The sequence below is a fragment of the Protopterus annectens genome, chromosome 9.part0 (assembly GCF_019279795.1).
Source record: "Protopterus annectens isolate FY-2018-M chromosome 9.part0, PAN1.0, whole genome shotgun sequence".
NCBI classification, from domain to species: Eukaryota; Metazoa; Chordata; order Ceratodontiformes; family Protopteridae; genus Protopterus; species Protopterus annectens.
The window spans coordinates 903,102,194-903,129,978 of record NC_056743.1 but is presented as its reverse complement, the minus strand read 5'-3'; the positions used below and the strand labels follow the sequence as shown (position 1 = coordinate 903,129,978).

Sequence of the window (27,785 nt, the reverse complement as noted above, 5' to 3'; positions counted from 1 at the left end):
TAATTTTTTCATATTCCTATCAGGTTTTATGGCTCTAAATCCTGCTTCACAAATATTTTGAAATACCTGAAGCGTACCTATTAGTGGTGGATTATAGGTACTAGCTTTTTAGGACCTAAAATAGGAGTGCTACTATTAATATCATGCATAATGTATTTTAAATTCAAGTTTCTTAAAGCTAGTCTAAAATCAACAATAGTCCTAGCTATATTGAAGGAATTACTAGGAATAAAAGAAAAACCTTTCTTTAGGAGTTCAATTGTAGGCTGTGAAAGAACCATACTTGATAGATTGTGAATTTGTATGTCATATCCAGTAGAGTTACATTCAACTACCATTTCCTTTTGCTCCTGCCCCTTCCCTTTCCCTTGTTCTGCACTACTTTGGACCAAGTTGGTCCTCTCTTGTTTCCCTGTTTGTCCACCAAAAAAGGGGCCCAATTATTAGAGGTGCTTGCCCCATAGTTGGCAATACAATTTGTAGTACCATTTTTGTTTTTATGCATATCTAATGTTTCACTATTTTGTTCATTCGCTGCAACATCATTGTTATTACCACCAAGAGAAATTTGTAAGTTATTGTTATCAATACAATTTAAATTAATACATGATGTAGAATTATTTCCATTATTAACAATTTCAGTATTTGTATTACCACTGTGAACACTCGCAGAGTTGTTGTTCTTCACAATGTATGCAGTCTTGTTTCCACAGGCTAAAATATCTCGTTTTTATTTCTTTTGTTTTCTTGCCACTATTGTGGCTCTTTGCCTATCTGCCTTTGCTGCAATACCACAATATAAACTGTTAAACATGGAAAAACAAGAAAAGTTCGTAATCTTTTTATCCAAGTCGTTCATTCGATTCTTAACGTCTTCTAACTGTTTGCAGTAATGTTCTGTTAACACACACATCAAATTGATGCCAAAGTCATTAAACATGTCTGCAAGTTTATAATATAGACTGTCCCCAAAAGAAACACAGTTGGGGAACTTGTTTGTTCTCAATCCTTGCGGAACACATTTTTGTTTAGTACATTCAGTTAGATAACTAATTTCAATGTCCAACATAACGTATTTTAAAGTTAACTTTTCCAACTCATAAATAGTTTGTTTGCAAGTTTTTTGTTCGAACATTGAATTCGAAGTAAATTCTTTACTTACAGAACAAGTCACTTTGAATTCTCCAGTGTCAGCAAACGGATTTTTAGTTGTTTGTAAAATGTGCTCCAGAACACTGTTAGGACTTGACGATAATTCTTCCGACCGTATCCCATCAGCCTCCAAAACCGGTGTATTATGTAAAACCTTCCGACAATGTCCGGAACCATTTTGTCCTTCAGTAGATCCAACACTACTGGTAACAGCACTTTCAAGCCCCCTTTGAATGGCAGTTGTTATTATGCTTGGAATTTGCTCCGAAAAGTGAGCGAAACTGTCTGGAACAGAATGGGTGGATAGATTTAAAAGCATGTCTTGTGACATACTCTCACTAGCTCAAAGTGAACCAAACCAAAATAACACCTCCAACACAAAAACTAAATAAATGGTCACAAAAATTTCGACAAAGCAAACAAATAAACTATGATGGTCTAGTCCAAGTGGCTTAGGAAAGTAGGGACACCAAAATTAGCGCTTTCATTCACTTTATTTCTCGTGAACTTCTTCAGAAACAATTTGAACTCCACCCTATAAGCACTTTATATAATGATAAAATTAATCACATGCTAAATGATGTCATAAATAATTAATTTAATGTAAAAAGATTAAAATAAAAATAAACACCATTACATTGTGCATATACAAAATATTATATAATGCATATAACACATGGACCAAACAAATTACTTTTTCATTTGTAAAAAAACACACTTTTTTATATTAATTGATTCATTTAACCCAGGGGCATAATCTACTCTCAACAAAAGGGACCTACGCACGTAACAACTGTAAACAATGTAGATACATAAATAATTCTTCGTCAGTTTAATTTTCTCATACTGGAAGGATACATTGGTCAAAAAATTATTATACTTGTAATAGTGAGATGGTGGTTTATATAGCCCAGTGTCTTTCATGTCCAAGCTATTACATAGGTATGACTACAAGATATCTCAGAAAAAGAATTTGTGAACATGTTTTAGCTATTAAGAAAAAAGATTTAGCTAATGCGTTAGGTAGACATTCTATAGCATGCAATAATTTCAAGAAATTTGCTTTTTCTGTTTTAGATAGTGTTCCCCAAAGAATTTTCATGAGAGATAGTAAAGTTATTTTAGAATGCAAAGAATCTTCTCTTTGGCAGTTATACCTAGGAGCAGATTATGCCCCTGGGTTAAATGAATCAATTAATATAAAATGTTTTTTACAAATGAAAAAGTAATTTGTTTGGTACATGTGTTATATGTATTATATAATATTTTGTATATGCACAATGTAATGGTGTTTATTTTTATTTTAATTTAATCTTTTTACATGAAATTATTTATGACATCATTTAGCATGTGATTAATTTTATCATTATATAAAGTGCTTATAGGGTGGAGTTCAAATTGTTTCTGAAGAAGTTCACGAGAAATAGTGAATGAAAGCGTTATTTTTGGTGTCCATACTTTCCTAAGCCACTGGGACTAGACCATCAGAGGTTTCTTACATTCAGCTTTCCTCTGGATCATCAGTGTTCTGTTAATGCTGTCAAATGTTTGCCTCCCCTCCACAAAACCACATTGATCCAAGTCTATCAGTTTTGGCATCACCTTTGCCATTCTTTTAGCCATTATAGACATAAACACTTTATAATCATGGTTTAGGATTGAAATGGGCATGTATGAGACTAGATCTGATGAGTCTGTACCCTCTTTAGGTATTATAGCTACCACAGCTTTCTTCCAGGAAGTTGGTACTTCTCCTTATCTTAAAATACTGTTAAAACCTTCCAGACCTTTATCATTTTTTTCCCCCCTAGCTTCCAAACTTCCACAGGAATAGCATCTATTCCTGGGAACTTTCCTGTTGATTGGTTATACATCACCATTTTTATCTCTTCTCCTATCCTAATCATTAGTAATTGAGCCCCATCTACCTCTAACCTTGGCATATTTAATTGTTCCATAAACATTTCCATTTGTACCTTTTCTTGATCTCCATATTTCTCCTGTCTCTACAGATTTTTATAAAATGTCTAGTACCTCTACATGATTTCTTGTTATCTTCCATATTATAGGCTCTCTAAGTTTGGCAACAACCCTTTGGGTTCTGGCTGCTTTTTTGGAAAGGGGCGTTCTCTAGAAGTATACTAGATGCAGCAACTTGGTCATAAGTAAAAAAAAAACTTGTACAAGCATGGTAAACTAAATTCTTTCTCTAAAGTCCAGAGCAAGCTTTGCTCAGACTGTTCTCTAGAGTCTCCTAGGCTCTGATCCTGCTTCCATCTCCCTCTCTTTCTAAGTTCTGGTATTCATCCCATATAACTTAGGTTACTGTGCTGTCCGTAATGGCATGTGCCTTCCTTCTGAGCAATATTTCTACCGCATTCTTCCCTCCTTGTGCTTTGCTGTCACTGTCCATCACATATTTGATGCTGAGTATTTTTGCACTCTCTTTTTCCTTCAGTTTTATCTCTTTATCAAAGTGACGTATGTCCTTTATCTACTTCAACTGTCATGTAGTTTATTTCTTATTATCAGGTTGAGACACTCCCCCCGATGTTCCATGTCATTACTTCTCTTCTGTACTCCTACTGCTCCTCTCCCTATCCCTTTGCTAGATGGCATTCAGTTACCTTTTTTCTTCTTCCAAGCTAGATTTAGTCATCTTTTGTCTTCTGCCAGTGTCCAGACCCGTTCCCTTTCAGGTTGTGGGCATTCTTCGGACATCTCTTGGTGTGTCTCTGGCTCAATTTCTTCGGCTTGTATTATTTTTCAGAAGTGTTGCATTTTGTCTCTTCTTTCCTCTCTCTTCTTGTCTTTGTTTTCTCCATTGGCCTTTTCTGCTTCCCTGTCCTTCTTTCACTGATCCTTCTTTCCTGACCCTTTGCATCTTGTCGTCCCATTCTAAAACAGATATATAGCCAAAAATTGGTAATTGCAATATATTTCCATACCACATTTTCAGTAAATGGGAAAGTAGCATATTAGGCATACCCTGAGAGAACACATTTTCTTGCTGTCTTCTTTCTTCCCTTCTTATCTCTTTCCTTTGACTATTATATGCCCAGCCTTTCTTTCAGTCTCTGTTTCCTTGTTTTAGTGATTTAGCCTTCCCCTGTAGTATCCTATGCTTTTGTGCATGCTGCTTGGTAGTATGATACTTGTGTTGGGTCTGTTTCCCAGAGGGCCTCACTCCATGTTTCTCTTTGCTCTGTCTCTGTTCCATGCTATGACTTTCTCTCATAGGAACAGACCTATGAGACAGGGGTATAATCACTGCTACCAGAATTTTATTATTTCTCTACCTACTGTTGCTACACTGAGGTCACAGACTACATTAGGTTAAAACAGGAGACTACCATACAACAACATTCCCGTCTAACCCACACACGATATATTGCTAAAATTCAGCAATCTATAAATTTTATCTTCTAAATTTAGGATATTTGCATTTGGCTAACTGAGCTTTCAGGATATTAGCAAGTTTGCCTTTGCAGAATTCCAAATTTAGGTAAAAATGTTGCACTCTGCAGGAATTGGACAAGTGGAACAAACCATATTAAGCTGAGTAGTATTTTCTAGAAACCTAGGTGCTTTTTGCATGGGAAAACATGTATGAGAAAAGAATGTCCAGTTAACATAAATATGTAGTTACACACAGGACTGCGTACTACCCTTGCTGATCCCATTTGGTTTCAAAGGTAGAAAGCAGTGAAGGTTCAAAGATATGCATAAAAACTTTAAAAGGAAAAAAAAAAACAAATATACCATTACCAGACCATGGCATCCCACTTCAGTGAAGTGTAATGCTGCACTGATAGAGACTTAAAAATATACTCATACTAAATCAAATGTTCTTTTTTAAAGCTAATAAGGTTTTATTGGTTCCATAAATTATGTTCTACAGAAAGAAAGAAACTTGAACTATCTGGAATATAACAGTTGCAGTAGTGCCAGCTACAACAATGATTTGAGAGCTGTGTGACTTACATTTCAGATCACATGTGGAGACCAGACATGAACTAAAAGAATTGTCGCATAATAAAACATATCAAACATTGAGTTGTTTTAAATGTATAACAGTGTAGTATATGTTTACTTTACTTTCATGAATATGAACGTACCTAACACTCTAGTCATAGATGACTCTATGGTCAGGCACACTGATGTTCCACTCACCAGGCTAAACAAGGAGAAAGTCCCTGTCAGCTGCCTGTCAGGTGCCAGGATCTGCCACATAACACATGCACTCAGGTCACTCCACAGCAAGTACAAATATGACTCTGTCATTGTCCATGTTGGTGTAAATGACCTGAGACGTACCTCCATGGACTACATGAAAAGAGACATGGAGGAGCTTTCTGATCTTGTAGCCCAGGCAGGTATGACCCTAGCCCTGAGTAGCATCCTGCCATCACCCAGAATGATACCACTGTACAAGGACAAAATGATTGACTTCAACAATTGGCTAAACTTCTGGTGTCATTCTAAGGGGATCCAGTATCAGTCTGCCTGGGATGACATGATCGACAAACCATGATGCTTTTCCAGAGATGGCCTGCACCTGTCACCCTTGGGGTTTTGGATACTGGCAAAGGCTCTTGCCACCCCTATAGTGCCTTTTTTAGGCAAGATTCAAATGACAAATTCACCACCGTAACAGGTACAAGCAAGCAAAATCTGAGGGTAATGCTACTCAGTGCTAGAAGTCTAAACCTCAAAATGCACTCAGTCGAGGCACTCCTTAAATGGAGAACATCGACATCTGTGCAGTGACAGAGACCTGGTTCAAGGCTCCAGAGAGCACCCCTGCATTACCAGGCTATAGTTCATACCACACCTTTCAGCCACCTAACTTGGACCGAAGCACTAAAGGCGGAGGAGTGTCCATATTCATTAAGGATATCCACACCTCCAGCCTAGTTGCTCAGCATAATGCATCTGAGATTATCCAAGTGCAACTAACTCTGGGCAAGACCACAATGCAAATTGTAGCTTGCTACAAATCCCCCGTCATGCTCCAGGATTCCCACTCCTCATTTCTTGATACACTGAAAAATATTAGGGTACAACCTAACACCCTAATAATGGGTGATTTCAACTACCCCACCATTAACTGGGAAAACTACTCATGTACCAACTCTTGTGCTCAATGTTTTTTGGAATTCATAAATTCCAATGCCTTGGATCAACTTATCCACACCCCCACTAGGGGCAGCAGTATTCTAGACCTGGTCATTACCAACATGGGCAACTGGTATTCCACACCAGAGGTCAATTCCTCCTTGGTCAGATCCGACCACAAGCAAATCACACTAGACATCCCACATCCCACCCCCCATTAGGGAAACCACCGTAAAAATTTCTCCAAAGCTAACTTTACGCTTCTTAAGACAGAAGTGGCAAACTTAATAAAACAAACAAATGACTGACGGCGACCACGAACTGATAACGAAATTTTAATGAAGCAAGTAAAACCACGACAGTGGAAGATAATAAATCCTTTAAGCGCTTTTCGTTTGTTCTAAGAACAAACTTCTTCAGAAGTAATGAACACAGACAGCTGCAGGCAATTTAAACCAAAAAATGCGGGAAAAATTGTGTTTACATAACTTATTAAAGAGCAATACATGAAAAAATACAAAAATAATCATTCTACCCAAATTTAAAAATATTATATGCTAGTTGGCATTAATAGCACACAAAAGTTTCTCTTATAATAAAAAAGAACCTTAAAAACCAAATATTTTGAAAATTAAATAAGAACATTTGTATTGTCATGTTTAAAGTTGAACTACTTAAGGTTTACCTGAAGAGACTTTTCAGCTTAAGTAAACATGAAATTGAACATGCTTCATTTAATCCAGGGTGATAAAATGAATTTAACCTAATCTGCCACAACAGCTCTAGTTCTTCCAATTTGAAAGAGGCAGGACCCCCCGTATATCAGGGATTAGGTTACTGATGACTGTAAATTTGAATTTGTGAGACGGATTGAAATGGACATGCTTTGCAAGGGCATTTTCCAACTTATTGTGAGAGATGGCATGTTGATGTTCGTATATCCTATCTCTAAGTCTACGTTCTGTTTTGCCCACGTAGAATGCAAAACAATCAGTGCACCTAGCTAGGTACACTAAAAATTTACTGTTACAATTAAATCTATAAGTGTTACCATTAATAATAAAATGGTTAGTACAATCGATAAATTTACAAAAGTTACAACTCTCATATTTGGACATCCCTAACAATCTAGGAGTCGTTGGATTGTGACTCTCCAAAGCATTCTTCAAGTTCCTACCTTTTTTAAATACTACATGTGGTTTGTGACCCAAAAAGTCAAAGACAGTTTGATTAGTTCTGAGAAAATCCCAGTTCTTGTTGATTATATTTACAATAGTTCTACTTTGACTATTAAATGTGGTCACAAAACTGAACTTGAAGTCTTGTTCGTGAGTAATCGAAGAGCCTATGTCGGGAACAATGTGACTGTCCTCAACAAGACTGTTGTTCAAAAGCCCATGAGAACCATACAAAATTGGTTTAAACCAATTTGGGTTTCTTTTGTGGGTAACCTCCTCAATTAAAGTATCAATAAGCAACTCCGGATATCCACGGTGTTGAAACATCTGCTTCAAAAGTTGACATTCATTATGAAAATCTGAATCTAGACTAGAAATATGAGATGCCCTCACTAACTGGCCCTTAACGACCGATCTTTTTTGGTGAAAAGGGTGACAGCTAGTGAAATGGAGAAGGGTGTTAGAATAACTAACCTTCCTATGAATTTGGGCTGTAAAAATACAATCCACCCTGTTCTTGTTCAATTGGATGTCCAAGTATGGTATAGATTCAGTGTGAAATGTATATGTGAATTGCAGAAAACTGGTAGATGTATTAAATTTATTAACCAGCTCAGATGCACATACCGCATCTCCCTTTAACAAAATAAAGATGTCATCCAAAAAGCGGGTATAGTAGATGATTGGAGCAGGAGTGGCAAACTTCACGACACCCATGCTGACGGACAGTAGAGATACGACTGCTGAATCCTATACAGTTGCACTTTATAAGCACTTACACAAATGCATGGATTGTGCAATCCCTAACAGAGCCAAGATGCTATCCTCCAAAAAAGGAAGCCAATCTGGTGGTCCCCTGCTATAAACAAACTCTACAACAGAAGAAAGAAACTGTTGCAAAAGAGGGTAAAATTCCACGATTGGAGGAACTCCGTGGTCAGCCTCAGTAAGAAGCTGAGATCCCTCATAAAATCCTCCAAAGCTAGTTATGAAAACAAAATCGCCACTGATTCTAAAGACAACCACAAAGCGTTCTATAGCTATGTCAAGAATCTCAATGGCAACACTCCGATCCGCTCTGAGTTGCAGCACAATGGCACTAAATATACAGAACCAACTGATATTGCCAGCATCCTGGCAGATAGGTTCAGTGCTAACTTTACCCCTCTCTCATCCCCTAAAGGGCCCATCGCTATACCGGAAGAATGCAAAATACCTGTAATCACAGCTGCACAGGTAAAAAAAAAAACACTGTCCAAAGCCAAGAACACAGCATCCATGGGACCTGACAACATCCCAGGCTGCATTCTACATGAACTACAGAACGAACTGGCACCCCACCCAAGTGCCATGTTCAATCATAGCTTCACCTCAGGCTTTGTGCCCACTGAATGGCGCACAGCAATGCAGGGGAAGCCACCACGGACCCCGGGAACTACCGCCCCATTAGCCTGACAAGCCTGGTCTGCAAAGCTATGGAGCGTATCATCATGGAACTTATAAACAATGACATTGGTAATCTCCAAACTCTGGACCCTATCCAGTTCGGGTTTGTAAAAGGCAGATTATGTCTCCTAAACCTGATAGACTTCTTTGAAGCGGTCACCAAAGCTGTAGATGAGGGTAAGGTGGTACACACAGCCTATCTAGATCTCGCCATGGCTTTCAACACCATCCCCACTCTGGAATTATAGACAAACTCACTAAACTAGGTATAAATCCCTGTCACAAAATGGGTTACCAACTGGCTCACTGACTGAACCCACACTGTGAAAGTAGCAGACTCTAAATCCAACTTCAGACCAGTGACAAGTGGAGTACCACAGGGTTCAGTCCTAGGTCCTCTCCTGTTTGGTATCTACTTCTCTGAAGTACAGGCTAACACAGAAGGTCTTTGGCTAACAAAATTTGCATATGACTGCAAACTAGGAGTCGTAATCAATTCTCCTAATGATGTAGACATCCTACAAAAGGGCCTCACTGAGACAGATGCCTGGTGTCAAAGCCATGGCCGCAAGCTCAATGCCAAAATGCCTTTTGGCAAAAACTCTGTACCCATGAACTACCACATAGGCGGTAGTCTACTTAACACAGAAAGTGTGATAAGAGACCTTGGGATACAGGTGGACAGTAGTCTCTTCTTTGATAATCACATCACCACATAAGTCAGGAAATCCTTCTACGTGGGACACCTCATCACAAAAGGTTTCTCTTCCAGGAAAAAAGAGGTCATTGTTCCCCTCTACTCATCACTCATTAGACCCATTATATTGTACAACGCCCCTTTTGGTATGTACCTCACAAGACATCTACAACAACTGGAAAGGCCACAGAAATACCTCACAAAGGGGATTACCGGCCTCAAACAGATGCCCTACACAGACAATCTCAAAAAACTCCAGCTTTACTCTGTTGCATATCGCCTACTCAGAGGCGATCTCTGCCTAACATACAAAGCTATGTCAAATCCAGAGCTGTTGGACATGCTCCACGTAAACAAATCCCAATCCCTCCGAGCTACATGCTCTAGGGACCTAAATTTTGTCACCACAATAAACAGAACATACTGGAGGGATAGAGTCCTGTCTCAGAGATTTCCCATACTCTGGAACAAACTACTTATCTATATCAAACAAAGCTCCTCATTAGCACTCTTCAAGAAAAATCTTGATTATTGGATGGGAGATAGGAAATTCATCCCGGGGATCATTTCTGTGGCTCTGCTTGACAGGGGCACAGTAAAATAATTTTCTTGGGTGGCAAAAGCCAGAGTACCGTTTGGCTATGCTTATATAGGCCCTAGGGCCAATAGCCTAGTACCTACGTATGAATGGTCTTGATATAAAATTAAGTGTTTTCATGGATGCTCATGTTGGGTCTGTCTGCCATAGGATCAGTACACTTAACTCTGTTCCAGCCCTATTTTTCACTCTTCTCCCAGCCATTTAATCAATCTTTTAAAAAAGTATTTAAAAATCCCAGTACTTTTTCTCTTTCACCTTGACATTCTACAAAAGCCAGTCCCTCGTTGGCTTTGCCCTTGAGCCATTGAAAAAGCAGAAGTTGGAGCTTTTGTTGGTCAACGTAGAACAACGGAGCTGGTATAGATTTAGGTGCTGAAATCTTAGAGCTCCACCAGATGTGGAGCAGTTGAGAGGTATGCTCTTAATCCAAATGCATTTTAGCTATAACTTTCTCATTCTTTTTCTGTCTACATTTTTCTCTCCCCTGCACATGTTGTTATAATGCTTGCTATGTAACTGAGCTATGCATGCACTGCGATCTACTTCAGCTCCTGTACATTTGGTATCTTCTCTTTTCTTAACATGTATTGGGGGTTGGAAAAGTCCTTTACAATACATATGGACATTTATTTATTTAATGTTTGTTTACTAGGATAGTGCATTGATTATAGTACTCCCATGAAGGGAATTATTTCTCACTTTCCTGGCTTGTTGCATTATTTCTTCCTTCACTTTATAATAGTGCACACATGCCAGAACATGTCGAGAAAGCACTGTCTGATTTCTCCACTGACTTATTCTCTGCACTGTTTTTAATTTCACTGGCTTCCTTCTGCATTCAGTAAGCTGTCCAACTCCAAGTTGGACACCCTTTCTAAGATTCCTGGCACTCGTGTATTAGCATGCTATGACCTGTTCTCCATGTCATTAATCTTCTGCTGCTGCCTGTACATCTCACTCTGTATTTCTGTCATTCTGATTTCCACCTCCTTGTACTGTGCTCCTAGTGTTCTTTACTCTTCATCCATCTCTCTAAACAGCCTTCTGAAGATCTCCATTTCTTCCTTCTCTCATGAATTTCTTTCTTCTGTCATGATCCCATGATCATGTCCTTTAAGGTTTCCATGTCCTTGACTACAGAGTTCAACTTTTCAAACTACAGGCATAGCTGTTTTTCCTGAGGGGCTACACCAGCTGTTTGTTTCTCCATTTGTTTCCTGAAAGCTCCTAACGCTTCCAATTTACTTTTCTTGCCACAGAAAGTATAGCTGTTTAAGATGCACTTTACCTATAACAGTAGAGGTTTAAATTTCTCACTGCTGCAGTAGCCTTTAGGCTGTATGGGTTATACTTGGCCCAAGACAGAACAACTGTCCAGCTTCCAAAAGCTCTCACACTCCTGCTCTGACTGCTGTTAGTGAGAGGAAGGGAAAATCTTCAGGCTTTCTAGCTAATAAGTAGTGTACCCATCCTGAACTAAACAAACAAGAAATAGTCATCATGCTATTTCCCCATAATAATTCTATACACTACTAAGGGGTGGTGGTAGGTGGGCGGAGCTACTGTAGGACTGAGGAATTTCAGCACCTACTGTTATGAGCAAATACAACTTACATAACTGTACTATTTTGATCATTTTCACTGTGGCAGTAGACTAAAGCCTATCCAAACTGGGAGAAGGAAGGTTATAAATCCAGTAGCCCCTGGAGAATGGTTCTAGCAAAGTCAGTCTTGGATCTAGATAAAATAATCCAGAATGTAATGCCTTGTACAGGTATATATAGGTTCATAGGTTCATAGACTAGTACTAAGCTAACTGCCCTTGGGAGCCATTTTAAGCTTAGCTAATTATCCCTTGTGAGATTCAAACCTTGCACCTTGTGTTTGTAAGGCAAACACCTTAACCATTAGGCCACCCTCCCAGAGGACTATGTAGCTTTTTCTAGAATTCATCCCTTTCCAATATGCCATCAAACAAGACAAGGCCCTCAGAGAGACTGCCTGAATATTGCCTGGAACTGGTTAATCATTTTTGGTATAATAAAAGATAGTAGCTGAGGACAACCACCTAGACATCATCTCTTTAGGTCAGGTTGTTATTTCTTAGTCCCAACATAAGAAGTACATAGCTGACTTGAATTTTTTAAAGGACCTTGCTCCATCAATATAGTACCTAAGCTGCTTATGCATGTCCAGACTATGAGGAATCTTTTCTCCATGGTTTTTAGGGTTTGGATAGAATACTGGGAGATTGATAGCCTGATTCGTGAGGCAAGTGTTCTTACTGATACCCTATCCCAGAAGCAGATTAGATAGGGTTTACCCACCAAGAGAGATAGCAGCTCAGATACTCATATTGCAGATGTCAAAGCAAAGTGAAGAAAAGTTTTCCTTGTAATGAACCTTAAATATTCCTGATGTACAAGTTGAGATAGAGAAGGTTAATTTTATCAGCATAAAGTTAAGATTCCAGGAAGAAGTGATTTTTTTTTTTTTTTAATCTGAGGTGCTACAGTTTTGTCAGAAACAGTTTTACTAAGAAAACTTTTAAGAAGGATCCTGGGTAGACATATTGAAGTGGCTACAAAATGTACTTTGACAAAGAAGTATGAAGGCCAGAGGCTAGTAACTCTCACAAGAATTTGAGCACCAGTGATATAGTTCCAATGAGGGACCTAATTATTTAGTATACACCAACTGGAAAGTTCTTCTGTATGTTAAGATTTTCTAGTAGCAGGGATTTCTTATATCCTTTAGTACCTACTGCACATCTTCCCAAAAAGTTGTCTAAAATGTATCAGAATCCAGGAAGATAATATAAGATGTTTTAGAGTGGGGTGTATCAAACTTTCCTTGTCTTGTGCCATTAGATCCAGATAGTGAGGAAACTTGTAGTAATTGCCCTTGGCTAATTCCTTAAAAAAGGAAAACCAATATTGCCTGGGCCAAAGGGGGATCACCATAAATATTTTGGAGAGTCTTTCTGAATTTTCAGAACTGCCACTGAAAATCAGTGAAAAGAGTGGAAATGCATAAAGAAACATTGAAATGACATGAAAAAGCATCTATTACAGTGTCTGTTTTGAAAGAAGGCCAACAGATCTCTTTAGGTGCTCACCAGAACTGGGTAGCATCTGTCTCCAGATTTTTTTTTCACTTCTATATGATGGACAAAGCTTTGCTTACTACCATACGGGGAGGGGGGGATGGCTAGGACTAGGAGGTTGGTATTTATTCTTCTGATTTGCGTTTGTTGCTTTCTTCTTCTGCTTTATAAAGTGAAGTCTCACAATCAGATGGAATAAATTCTTTGTTGCCATCATTCCAGGTCAGGAATGATGTCACTTGGTGAAACAGTCATTATCTAAATGGTAGCCACCTGTGTTACCCTTTGCGATCAGAAAGCTTATTGTCCTCTCTCAAATGCAATGAAAAATCACAATTTCAGTTGAGGTGCTGTCCGTTCTAATGATTGTTCCTGGAATGTGTCTGTAACGGATATGTGTGTTGTGTTCCCATGGCTGGTAGTTCATATATTAAACAGACATTATCTTCTTGAACTTAAGCCACTAGCTAGGTTTTTTTTACAGATGTCTTTCGTATTCTGCATTTTAGCTTCCTCTCAGGTCACTGGCTATTGGATCCACTTCAAAAGTCCCCTCAGTCTGAGATATTCATAGGTTTGATTGGAAGTTTGCAGTGTACTGACCTTAAAGAAGCTTGATTTCGTTAAGCCATTAACCCCAAATTATTTCCTGCTCATTGTTGATATATACATACATATATATGTATGTATGTAGATAGGTATATGCGTTTGAGTGTATATATAAAAAGATTATTTCTGAAATCACATATCCCATAATCTTAGAAGGAGTTGGGTAATGTACTTCTCATGTCTTTTGTTATTATTGATATTTACTTCTAGTATTAGGGTTAGTCTGATCTAATGATAGCTTCACTGGCTATGCATTTCAGGCAAACTTTCATATAGAACTGGATCAGGTATCTTAATATAAACCAGGTAAAACTCACAATTTAAGTAATAATTAAAAAAACATAATATAATATCAGTTCTGAAACCCTTCTGAATAATTTGTTTCCAAGCCTATGATTTTTCTCTTAAGGAATTGTACCTTTTCAGGTTCTTTCAGATGACTTGTTTGTATTCAGTAATGTGTTGGGCCCCTGAGATATAAAGTTGTTTTATGGTCCCAATGAGCAATTAGATTTAAATGGAGCAGTGAGTATGCCTACCTTGCTTTGGTTGATACACACTTGTCAGAACTGAAATTATTGTTTGCAGTTGTAGGAATTTAATGATGGTGTCATATTTATGATCTGAGCATTAATTTTGTAACCACAATTTATGTATTTTTTTGCTAATTCCTGTCATATTTTATTTATTGACTTTAAAGGTGATGTACAAGGCGTATATTTTTATAGACCATCTTGGAGACTTCAATATATTTTATTGAATTAATTTTCCTAGTTTGCAGTTACTAGCAAATTGTAATAATCTATTTCCCATTTATTACTTTTATATTTTAGAAGGATTGCCTAAAAATAAGTTACCCAGACTAGAGTCTCATCAGATTCTACAGGTAATACCTGTTGAGAGAGCAGTAAATCCTGCTATGTCTTGTTGTATCGTGTTGATTAACCAATATTTTACTCACTGACTTAAATTTGAGTTGGTATTAGTGCTTTTAATTTGTGTCCTTACATAAGATAGTGTTCACTGTATTTTTGACCTAAATCTACTGTAGTTGTTAAGTCTGTGGGTATTTCTCTTGTGAAAGCTTTTAGTATTATAGGATATATTATTTTGTTGTTTTTCTTTTTTTTTTTTTTTTTTTTGTATTCTAAGGCTCCTAGTTTGATTGGGGAATCAGATCTGGGAGCTATGGCTTTGGCAGTGAGCATACACCACAACCAAGGGGTAGTAGGTCTGACATGGCTCAGGGAGGCATGTCTTTTTGTGGATGCTGCTACTGAGATTTTTGCAGCCAGACACAATACATAAATTACATTCCATTTGTGTGGGTCTACTTAGAAGTTCCCTTCAAAATCTTAACATGTGGTGAGTATGCATATCAGAATTTGTGTCTCATTTCGCATATCTTGTACGCCATCTGTGGTTACATAGCTGCCATTGCCAGAATTTTTGTGGAGATGGTGACCAACTCTCTTCAGAACATAAGAATTCTGTGACTTGCTTAACTTTTTTCCATTCATAAATTGTACAATACTGTTGTGGCTTTGAAGAATGGGGATCTATGCTAGCTAGAAACCAAAATATGCACACTTTGGCATGTCTTTTCTGATCGTAACCTATTCCAACCCCACTTTCTGTCAGTGTTTGTCACTGTGCCTGTGTTGTAAGTGTTTTTATATTTTTCTTCTGTTGTAAATGTTGGCTATTGGATGGAGTCTTGATTTGTTTAGATTGGTTTGTGTTTTTAAGGATTTTATTCAACAATATATTATAATAATAAAGTTAGGGAGCTCTTTGTTTTGGGTTCCATCCAGAATTGATGGTCAAACCAGTTGACTGTTTACATTTTTGGTCTTTGTTTTGTGTTATTTTAACTTCTGACATTTGACCTTCTTTAACTATTCAGATGGCAGCTTTCTGAAGGGGATTGCTGGAGTTTCTAAGATTCTTAGTCATTGTTTATTAAAAGGAATGTGGATTTTATTGTGTTATCCCATCTGTTTTAGAGGTAAACTGAAGTTGTCAGAAATAAAATCTCCCACTCCTTTCACACACATTCTTGGCTAAGTTGTATGTCTTTTTTAAAATGTTAATTGTTCACTTATGTGATTGTTGCACACATTAATTAGTACCTTCAGTAATTTTCTCATATTATGGTCTGTATTTGTCTCTTACTATGCTCAGGCTTTCATCCATATCCAGGTCCATAGCAACTGTTGGATTAGAAGATACAAATTCCAGCTGATGAGCTGTTTACCAGTGTCAGTCAGTCAAAGCAGCGGTATTGATAGTAGTTTATAGATGAAGGGTGTCTTGTGTGGGGAATTTAAAAGAGAATAATGTTTGAGCTGTGATTGTCACTGCATATAACTAACTACTCCATTGCCTAAAGGTTAAATGAAACACATAAGAAAGAATTGTCCATGAAACCTTAGTGCCATCTACATTTAACATAGTTTCCAACTAACACTTCATTGGGTGTTGCATATCGTTGTGTCAACCCTGTATGTAAAACAATAAAAAGTCAACAAAATTCTCTTTGAAGCAAATCAGTTTTACTTTGCAGGTTAGTGGTACATCTTCTGGAAGAGGCTATTCAAAGTGGGGAAGGAAGAGGAAAATTGGTCATCTTTGGCATGACAGTTACTATGAGGCCGAAAGTCCAAAGAGGAGAGTTATCACAAGGAGTCAAGAAAAACAAAGAATGACACTATCACAGAACTCAAGAGAAAGCCTTTCTCATAGTAAGAAGAGGAAAATGTCGAAGAAAAATGAGAGCCCTGACCTCACCTTGTGCGAGTAAGTTTATAATCTTAGTTTAAGACTTGGTCCAGAGAAGTAAGGTTGTGAACAGCAGACTTAAATCTGTTTTACTGAATATCACATGTTAAGTAATTGATGTGCTGTGCAGTTAGGTCACACCATTACTATTTAGGGAGACCAGAAGATTGTATAACTGTTTTATAGATCCACTGATAAATACCCATCTCTAATTTTCATCCTTTCACAAATCGTAAATAGTGGGGAAAAAGACATTATTCACCCTGTGTTCTCTCTTTGGACAGATATATTTACTGCTAGACTGTGACCTGTCATTAGCAGGAAATTCAGAGATAAATTGCAGGTATGGTGTACTTGGCAGCAAATACAGGTGTGTAATTGGATATGCCATCAGAGCTTAAATATATGATGCTAAGTTTCACTAAAGACTTTCTGATGACTGCTGGTCATGTGCTGTCCCTTTCAAGAGATGCAGTCATCATAAACTGTAGTCAGACAGTAATGATTTGAAAAGCTCACTTCACTGTACTAATACATAATAAATGATGCTGTTTCAAATGTATTTCACAGATGACATTTATTTCATGTTTCAGAGTATTCTTCACTTCACATAAAACACATTACTTCTCAAGTTTGTTGTGACCGCAGTGCTTTTAAATCATTCCATTGGAACTTCTGAAACACAAATATAAAATCGACTCACTCCAGTCAGTCAGTGTTTTGATCACCGACATATTTGGCAGCAAGTAATTTTTCTGCAATAGCTAAAAAACACAGCTGTCACATACAACTTCAAGCACTGCTGCCACTAAACTCAGACAACTGTCTTTCTTCTGAATGTTTGCAATTATTCCATGTACGTGTTTGATTTTAGTTCCCTGTCACCTAATTTCTGGAGTTATTTTACCCTTTTACTGAGCTTATAGATGCAGTGTTTAGCCATAGACTTGATGATCCTGAATATAGTGAGGTGTGTGGTCTTTAAGTACTGCCATTCAGTCTGGAGGGTCATTTTGTAGAACATGCTGGGTCTGTATGCTAGGCCTAATATTTCCCTGGGTACATGTATGCACATACAGCCATTACGTTAATGTGGATGCATCCTGCAGACATGCATACTGTTGCACTCTTCCACCAGACTGGTTGTACAACCCCGTCTTATTGAGTGCATGACTTGTGCTTGCATTTTGATGACTGGCAGGTTCCACTGAGAGGGTGGTCCTTTTATAAAATGCAGACTGTGTGAGGTACAATTAAACAGTAATGTAACAGTGTTTGTTAACTGTACATTTATTTATTATTTATTTTACATTTGTTGACCGGGATAGTCTGACTGGATACATGTCCATTTTCAGCAGAGGCCTGCGGAGAAAAGCTCCACGATAATAATACACATTGAACATTTAGTAAATGCTAGTTTCAAGCAGATTGCATTCATAAGCAATACCAGCATTTAGCACATATAGCACTTATTAAAAAACACTTTACAAAACATAACATTATTTTCAAATTTAAACATACATAACAGTAGATTCAGGTTTAAGACACACTGAGCAGCAGTTATACAACTGACCCTTCCTGAAATGGAGTGGTAGAAAAAAGTTAGAAGTAGTTGAAGGTAAGGTACCTAAGAAATAGAGAGGTCACTAGTCGGGGTTAGTGCAAGGACATAACCAATGAGTTTTGAAGGATTTCTTGAGTTTGTTTTTTAATTGCGTTAGTGAGGGTTCTAGGGTCAAGTCAGCTGGGAGTCTGTTCCATATTTTTCCAACAGAATTGGCAAACAGAGTCCCCAGCTGAGTAGTTGGATTTGTATGTTTGAACTAGGAGTCTAGTGGATGATCGCAGTGGCCGGGTGCTGGTGTAGGGGCTGATAATATTTTTTAGTACAGGTGTATTTTCTGGTTGGTAAAGGACTTTATGTGCCACTATTAGCTGGTTGAACTGCAGTAGGCTTGTCAGTTCAAGTCATCCTAGGCGATTTAGGTTGTGACAGTGGTGTGTCCCGTAGGCTGTGCCAGTAGCTAATCTGGCAATGTGGTTATAGCAGGATGATGGTTTATTAAGATCTGTTTTGTTTAAGTTGGAGAATAGAGGTGAGGCATAGAGAAGAGTTGATAGCAGATGGGAACGGGCAATTGCAGTTCTAGCAAGTGGGGTAAGGAAAGGTTTGATTCTGTAAAGAGAGCCAAGTTTTTTGTTAATGGTTTTGATAGTTTGATTGATATGCGCATTAAACTTCAGGTTGTTATCAACTATGACGGGCAGTAGTTTAGTTTGGGCTTCTGGGGAGATGATAGTATAATTGTTAGCAATTATGCTAAAGGCTGGTAGGGGGGGTCCTGCATGTGGGGGAGAATAGGAGCGACTTCGTTTTTTTGGGGTCTAGGATTAGATGTTGATTGGAGAGCCATTTTTCCACTGTATTGAAGGTAATTTGGGTTAATGTTACATAGTACAAAGACCAGACAGAAAACATATAAAGGTGCACTAGTCACCATATAGTCACTGAGTAAACATGTCATGTAGAGTACCTATTACAGACATAAGTCTGTGCTTACTACATCTGTGACTAATTGATTCAGCTAGCCATAATACAGATTTGTAGTATATTTACCATATGCTAACAACAGCAACAGCATGTAAGCTTCTCATGCAATGCAAAATATGCATTAACCATGTTTGGGATTAAGTTTTAAGCATTCAGTAGGTCATATTAGCATATACTGACAAATGGAGAAGAGCATCTAACAAGTTTCCTTACTAATGCTGTGCTTCAGGTGATGTCCTTGTTTTTTTTTTCCCCATGTGGGTCTCTAACATATTGACGTAATGCACACTTAATTCGCAGTGATCTAACCTCACAGCTCCCTACTTACCCCTTCTCTGGTAAACTGCTGAATAAAACCAGGTTGCTGCCATTATGAGCAGACACTTTGGCCCTTTGTCACTAGGCTAAATGTGCACATTAGTTAGCTGTGTAATATAATACAAGTGTGAAAGAGCACACAAATCTAACTCAGGTGTGAAGCCACAAGTGTCAAGACTCATTTAGGGTCCATTTTTGTAGGACTTTTAGAACTGTTGTTACTTTATTTACCTTTTTGGGTAGTGTCACTAATTGCCTTCTGTGAAACTTTTATCTGAAATACAACTCTTCAGCTGCTGTTCTTTCTTTCTTTACCACTGCTTGTTCATTAGTGACATATCTTAGTCAAGAGGAGTTGGAATGTAAACAGTACAGAGTTGTTTCTCTTCTATATCATGCTATTGTTATGTATAAAAAAATACGTCAACACCAGTTAAGTTTCTTAATGTAAATGTTACCACTTCTCTCATTGTATGGTTGTTCACCTTCCATGCCAGATGTCTGCAGTCAAGATAATTAATAATGAGTCCTCATTTGAATTTCATACAGACATGAGATTGCTCTTGGACCATCTCCTTCACTGTTTATTCTGCAGATGTTTTGTTACCTAGAAGGAAAACCAAAGCCCCTAAAGACCCTCCAAAATAATTATGGTTTATGTTTTTGGCTTTCTTTGGGGGTCTCTTTCTATTTTACATCAAGTTTGTCTCGCATCTGTTTTCCTTTCCTATAGGTCATAGTTTTATTGTACAGTGGAGATCATGCTTCAGCTGTTTTGTACTGAGTGTAGTACTTGTGTGGGAGTGAAGTACATATATTGGAATTGGAACTAGTTGGAGATTGGTATAACAGTTAAGTTGCTTACTTCACAGTCACAATATACAGGGTTTGATTCCCACCTTTGAAAAGGAAATTGGCTAGGTTTAAATGGCTTAAAAGGGCAGCTAACTTAATACTTTCCTATGATCTTTATAATTAGCGTTTTGCGGTTGACTTAATGGTTAAGATGTTTGCCTTATTGACCCCAAGGTACAGGATTTGATTCTCACCTTTGATCACTGTCAGATTGTTGGATAGGCATGTAATAGTATGCAGATTAATTGCCTAGTATTTACCCATGAACCTGTGACTTGTGTTGAGGGGTTGGTGTTCGACATGATAGTTAAGATCTTTACCTCACAGGCAAATTCCAAGATTGCTGCACACTGATCAACAGCTTAACTTCAGCTCTCCCTGTGTGAAAACAAAAACTGAGAAACAGCCAGTGATATTGTCAGCTTGAGTAAAATTCAGTTACTGGCTCATAAGTACATTGCCTGGATCCCTGCAGAGAAGAAATTAAGAGAACCTGAAAGAAAAATCAACTAGAAAAAGTAGAGAGAAAACATTGACTGGGAAGAATCCTGAAGCCATTCAGAAAAAGCAGTTCAAGCTCCAGCTTTGGTGCAGGACATGGCTTCTGGTAATCTAGAGGAAAAAATCAACTCAAATAAAAGTCTGGAAAAAGCTTTAAATAGATATTCATATAAGCTGACAAAACTGCAAAGGTCAGAGGTTGAAATGAAGAAAATGCTGGCTGAGTATGAGACTACTCAAGAAGAGATGTTTCAGAAATTATAGAATTGGAGAGAGCATGTAGGGAAAATCTGAGATTTTCTGCTGTACCATGGAAACGAGAAGGAATATACTGTATCGGTTTCATGAATGCACAAATAGGCAACTGAACTGATGTAACACAGCTGGAACTGTTACTTGAAAGGGCCCACCATGTGTATGTTTCTAATATGGCCATGAGAATGCAGCCAAGACCTTTATTAGTAAAGATGCAAACCTACCAGCAAAAATAGTTGATCCTGACAAAAAATGCAAAAGGGCAAACTATTAAACTTTGAAGATGATAGTGTGTGTGGAAAATTATTATTCCACTGTACACCAGGCAAAAGTGAAACAAATTTATCCCAGTCATCAGGGAATGTTGAGAGGCACATGTGAGATTCAAGCTACTGCATTTAGCTGTCTTCAGAATATTTTTCCTTGAGGATCAAATTCATTTTTGTTACAGAACACTCTAAGGAAGAAATGCAAAAGTTTGTTCAACAAAAAATGAGCCATCAAGCACAATTAGACTCTGCTTCTCATTCTTCTGATAATAAAACACACAGAGAGACTTTGCCGATGAAACCTTTTCCACTATTCCAAAGGAAAATGCTTGAGAGACAGAGAAAAGCACAGGAGTAGACCAGAACAATCTGGAGTACCATGGAATTGAACAAGAATTTGGAGCTGGGAAATGGAGATGAACAAGACGACCGGCAACATGGAATTTAGTGAATAAATGTGAGACTGCAAAGCATCACTTACATTTGTGAAATACGGCTGTATAAGAATAAGTGGAAAGAGTGAACTTTTCTTGACATTGTTAAATGTATTAGGAAATGAAAAGTATTTGCTTCACTTCATGTCATTAATGTTTGGAAGGACTCTGGGGAGAAGAAGAAGGAAAACAGTAACTGAAATGTAAAACAATATATTTTCTTAACAGTATTTCTATCAAAAATTTCGTAATATAAATTGCAAATGTTATAGTAAAGTATTTTTACTGTTCTTGTATGTGATAAAGTTATTAAAGTAAATAGGTGCCTTTTTTCTTCTTTCTCCTTTTCTCTTTCTTTCTTTCCTTCTGTTTTGGTATTGAGAAATGTAGGCATTACAGTGCAAAAGGAGAATAAAAGCTAGACAAAAGTATGATGTTAAGTTGTCTATCTCGCCTTCATTCTTGCTGGATGGGTTCGGAGCCGACCTCGGCTCCGACTCGGCCACTCTAAAGCTCGAGAGTTGGTTCCACCGGCTCGAGGCTCCCCTTATATCCCACAATGCTAGGCGAGAGTTACCTCAGATCTCGTTTGCCGCTACAGCTTCGAGGTTGGTTGCTTCTACCGGTTCCTGGTGAGTGTTAGCTTTTTCTTCTAAAAGTTACTCTTTTTACCCCTTTTTAAGTTAAATTCTTCTTAGATTAGTGTAGATTATAGAACTTTATCCCCGACCCTATATTTTTCCCGTTTCTTTCTAAAAGAACCTTTGGTTCTTCCCTTGGGCCTTAGGCCTTCTCTTCCCTAGGGAGTGTTTGTGTAGTTTACTATAATTTTGTACTTAAATTCTAGTATTATTACAAAAATTATTATATTTTCTGACAGGGTATAACTGGGTGTTTGAGTGTGTGTTTGGTACACCTGTCAGTTAGGCTATGTCTAAAGAAGCAAAGGTCTCGATTCAAGAAGTGTGATGCGTGCTGTCAGAAAATGTCTCTGACAGACGCTCACACTTCTTGTGTCTATTGTCTGGGGCCTTTGCACCTGCAGGACTCCTGTGCTGTTTGCCATGGCTTCAGCCCCAGGGTCCTGCAGGAAAGAAAAACAAGCTAATTCTGAGAGGCTTGTTGAAGCCAGAGGATTCCCTGTCTGTCTCAACAGGGAAGCCCTCTAAGGCATCGAGGTCTTCGGCTCCGGCTTCTGAGCCGAGACCTCAGGTTGTTCAACCTTTGCCTTTATCGGCTCCGGCTGGAGCCGATAAGACTCAGTCCACAGTTTCTGTGGCTTCCTCGGCTCCGGCCGGAGCCGAGGTTATCGAGTACCGTGTCGGCTCCAACAAGATCTTCGGAGCCGACAACCAGAAAGAGGTCTAGGTCACCTTCTCTTGGCTCCGTTCATTCGGCTCCAGGATCTCCCTGCTGTCTGAATGGAGCCAAAGGTCTCATTCCTCTAGGTCATCGAGGCTCTCCGATCATGACCTTCAGAGGGTGGTGAGTCGACTACTTAAGTCCGAGGCACTAGCCCAGATGCTTCAGAGCCCAACTCATCAGTCGGTGCCTGCCCCGGTCCATCAACTCTTTCCTCCTTCGACTCTTTTGAGTTCGGAGCCGGGTCGTGTCGGAACCGAGACTGTGGTCACTTCGGAGCCGAGACAATTGTCTTCGGCGCCGTCGTCGGCTCCGTTTTCTTCCTTGGAGGAATCTCGGCGCCGGACTTCCCTCGTCGGCTCCGAGGGGGTGAGTGGCATCGGACCCTTGTCCGACCCCTCCCTCTCGGTGCTTCGGCGCTGGTGAGTTCGGCTCCGACATCGGCCTCGGAGCCATCACTGTCGGTGCCGAGGGGGGTCCTTAGCTCCTCGGAGCGGGGACCTCTGGCTCTGCCTGACAGGGGTGCATTCGAGGTCATGCGGAGTGTGTTAGAGCCTGGCTCTACTCCACAGTCGGCTCCGTCAGCCCCTCCCTCTATGCTGCCTCAGGGTAAGTCGACTCACTCCCTCATCCCGGACCGCAGAGAGCCAGCTCCTCAGGAGCCCCCTTTGGGGATTTCATCCTCTTCCGAGGCCTCTCCTGATTTGGCAGAAGAGCCCCCTCGGAAGAGGAAGTGCAAGAGGAAGCACATTGACTCACCTGAGTCTATCACGTCGGACACAGATCTGGATGATTCTGAGGGTTCCCCCAGTTCCCCTTCTGAAGATGTCTCATTTGCAGACATTCTGGAGATCCTGAAACAGAGGGGAAATTGGCCAGCCCTCAACCCTTCGGAGGACGAATCTGTGTATCTTGAGGCGTTTGGCTCTCGCCCTTCCACCTCCTGGGTGTCCCCCTTGACCCCCTCATGCAGGTGGTTGCTAAGAAGGCATGGACGGCTCCTGATTCAGTGGACCCCACTCCCAGGAGACCCTCCAAATTCATCACAGCTCCATCAGACAAGCAGTTTTTATCAAAAGGAGTTTCTGTGGATGCTATGGTGGTAGCTGCTGCCACAAAGAAGGAACTGGCTGATCCTTCAGTGCCTGTCCATCCACCTAACAAGGAATCTAGGTCCATGGATAGGTGCGGAAGCGGATGTTCTCCTCAGCGACATTTACCATGCGTTCGCTGAATTACCTGTGCCATTTCACTTTCGTCTTCAAAGGGACTTGATCAAGGAAGCGAGTGAAATGTTAAGGACCCTACAGCTGCGGGTTTCAAGAAAAATGAACACGCAGCTGGCTACCCTTAATTCCATATCCAACTCCTCCATGCCTCCTCTTATGCGGCCGATGGAGCGAGCAGAGTCAAGAGGGACAGGGGTAGCCTTACGTAGGCACGCCTGGATGCGGCTATGCAACTTTGCGGAACCTTTCAAGACGTCTTTCACGAACTCCCCTTTTGATGGATCATCTCTTTGGTCCTCAAGTGAAAGAAACCCTGACTAGGTGCGAGACTGATGGCAAGACCCTTTCTGCCGTCGGAGTCCGTTTGACTCCTTCTAGGCCTTACCCCAAAGGCCAGAAGGGTGGGAAGATGTGGTTCCGTAAACAATCTCAAGGGACTTCGCCTGACGACAGAGTCATTTTCCTACCAAAGGCAGAGGTGGGAATAACAATGGTAGACGCCGCCCTAGGGGCAGGGGGTCCGCACAACCAGGCCAATGGGGAAGCCTTTCCTGACAAGCCTTTTCAGCATCCCTGAGGTGTTGCTCGACTGCCCATCTTCGGAGGCAGTCGGGGGGAGATTGTCACTGTACCCAGAAGCCTGGCTATCCCTGACTCAAGACAAATGGGTACAGTCCATCATTTCGAAGGCTATTCTATCCCCTTTCTTCGCTTTTCCAAATCAGTCAAAAATCCCTTCCAGATGTTCCACCCGCTCAAAGGGATATAGCAGCTTTGGAAATTTCAAAACTGCTTGCAAAAAGAGCAATTCAGTCAGTGCCAGCAGACCAACAAGGATCCGGAATCTACTCAAGGTTCTTTTTAGTTCCAAAGAAAACAGGGGACTGGAGACCGATTTTGGATCTCAGTGTCTTGAACAAATCAGTCAAGAAAACAAGATTTCGGATGGTCACGCTGCAATCCATTCTTCCCTTTTGGGCAAAGGAAACTGGATGTGCTCCATAGACCTTCGGATGCGTGCTATCACATAAAATGAACAGACGCTCCAGAAGATTCCTCCGCTTCAGGCTGGGAACCAGTCATTTTCAGTTCAGGGCCCTGCCCTTTGGTCTCACCACTGCCCCGGTGTTTACCAAATGCATGGCAGTGGTAGCTTCTCACCTGAGACGACAAGGATTCCAGGTGTTTCCATATTTGGACGACTGGCTTCTCACAGCTCCCACCAAGCATCTCCTTTTGATGGCCAGAGATTATACTTTTCGCGTTTGTCAAAAACTGGGTATTTCAATAAATTGCGAAAAGTCTGTTTTGTCGCCTTGTTGTACTATTACCTACATAGGCGCAAATTTAGATACTATAAATATGTCTGCAACGCTAACGAACCAAAGGATATCAGACATTCACAAATTGGTGTCACTTCTTCTCAACAACAACAGAGCCAAAGCCAGGTTAGTTCTAAAGGTGTTGGGAATCATGGCAGCGGCCATACCTCTCCTCCCATTGGCCAGATACCACATGCGGATCCTTCAGTGGATGCTTTTTTCTCAATGGTCATACCAGGAACTTCCAATGTCTCACACCATTATGATCACGCAAGCGTGCAAAAAGCATCTCATGTGGTGGATGTCTTCCCCCCAGCTCCTGTCGGAAGACCATTTGTTCCACCTCCTCCGGTTGCTACTCTGACAACGGATGCCTCCCTGATCGGGTGGGGGGGGCATTATCAGGGCAGGACAGTCCAGGGCACATGGCAACCAAACGAATGCCACTTGCACATAAATGTTCTGGAGATGAGAGCAGTGCTTTTAGCGTTGCAAGCCCTTCAAGACTCTCTTCCCTTAGGAACGATTGCAATCCAGACAGACAACATGTCTGTAGTGTGGTACATCAACAAACAAGGCGGAACCAGATCATACCCCCTGTGTCGAGAAGCACTCAGACTGTGGCAATGGGTGATTTCTTCTCAGCGTTTTCTGATAGCAACGCACATCCCCGGGAAGTCCAATCACATTGCGGACAAGTTGAGCAGAGCTATACTCATGCCTCACGAGTGGTCTCTGAAAGACTCTGTAGTGAGAGAGATATTTCTCAAGTGGGGTCAGCCTTGCTGCGATCTTTTTGCTACTCCCCAAAACAGCAAGTGCAGAGAATGCTTCACTCTATTCCCTTTACCAGGCCAACCCAGCAGGGACGCTCTAGTCCAAGTTTGGCCCCGGGACTTCTGTATGCATTTCCTCCTTTCCTCTGATCTCTCAAGTAATACAGAAAGCTATCGCTCAGAAGGCCTCATTGATCCTCATTGCTCCTTACTGGCCTCGACAAGTGTGGTTCCCCTTTCTACATCATTTTCTCTTGGAGCGACCCTGGAGGCTGGACCTAGTTCCAGGTCTTTTGGTCCACTAATCGGCTCAGTTTCCTGGCTCCCTCCTCTCTGCACCTCACTGCTTGGTTCCTCCAGTTCCAACCGTAGCCAGGCTTCCTCATTTATCTCACTCGGTTAGAGATATATTGATAGCTTCCCATAAATCTTCCACCTGAAAGATTTATTTGAGTAAGTGGAAACGCTTCTCATATTGGGCACAAGGAAAGGACATAGATCCTTTCACCGCTTCCATCCAACTAGTCCTTGATTTTCTTGCTGAACTCTTCCATGCAGGTTCATCTCCATCTACTCTTAAGGTTCAATTGGCAGCTATTTCTAATTTTCATGTGGGCATTTCTGAATCTGCCCTAATGTCCCACAAACTTTGCAAAGCCTTTTTGAAAGGAGTTTTTCTTCTCAGACCTCCTATAAGAAATCCTCCTTCTCCTTGGGACCTAAATTTAGTTCTTGCTTCCTTGATTCTTTCCCCTTTCGAACCTGCAGCTTCATGTTCCTTGAAATTATTATCATGGAAAACTCTCTTTCTGGTGGCTATCACATCAGCTAGAAGAATTTCAGAACTTCAAGCACTCAGTTGTCGTTCTCCTTATCTTTTGTTCCATAAGGACAGAGTTTCCTTACGAACTAACCCGTCCTTTTTGCCTAAGGTGGTTTCAACATCAAATCTAAACCAAAGCATTGACCTCCCTGTCTTTTTCCCAGAGTATTCAAATAGGTCTGAACAAAAATTACACTGCCTGGATGTTCATCGTCAATTAAGGTACTACTTGGACAGGACGAAACAATTCAGGAAATCTGATCAGCTGTTTGTCTCCTATGTGGAAAGCAGAAAGGGACTTCCAGTTTCAAAGGTATCATTATCCAGATGGCTAACATCTCTGATTACCCTTGTTTATGAGATTAGACACCAAAAACTGCCTAATAAACCTAAAGCCCATTC

At 40.0% G+C, this 27,785-nt stretch overlaps 1 protein-coding gene across 1 annotated transcript in view; it reads left to right on the top strand.

Annotated features, from left to right (window-relative positions):
- BAZ2A (bromodomain adjacent to zinc finger domain 2A) overlaps positions 1 to 27,785 on the top strand; it is a 3,667,728-nt gene that overhangs the window by 3,414,470 nt on the left and 225,473 nt on the right. The window contains exon 28 of the mRNA XM_044083634.1: positions 16,474 to 16,706. Coding sequence (XP_043939569.1) covers positions 16,474 to 16,706 — 233 coding nt within the window. The remainder of the gene's footprint in view (positions 1 to 16,473; positions 16,707 to 27,785) is intronic.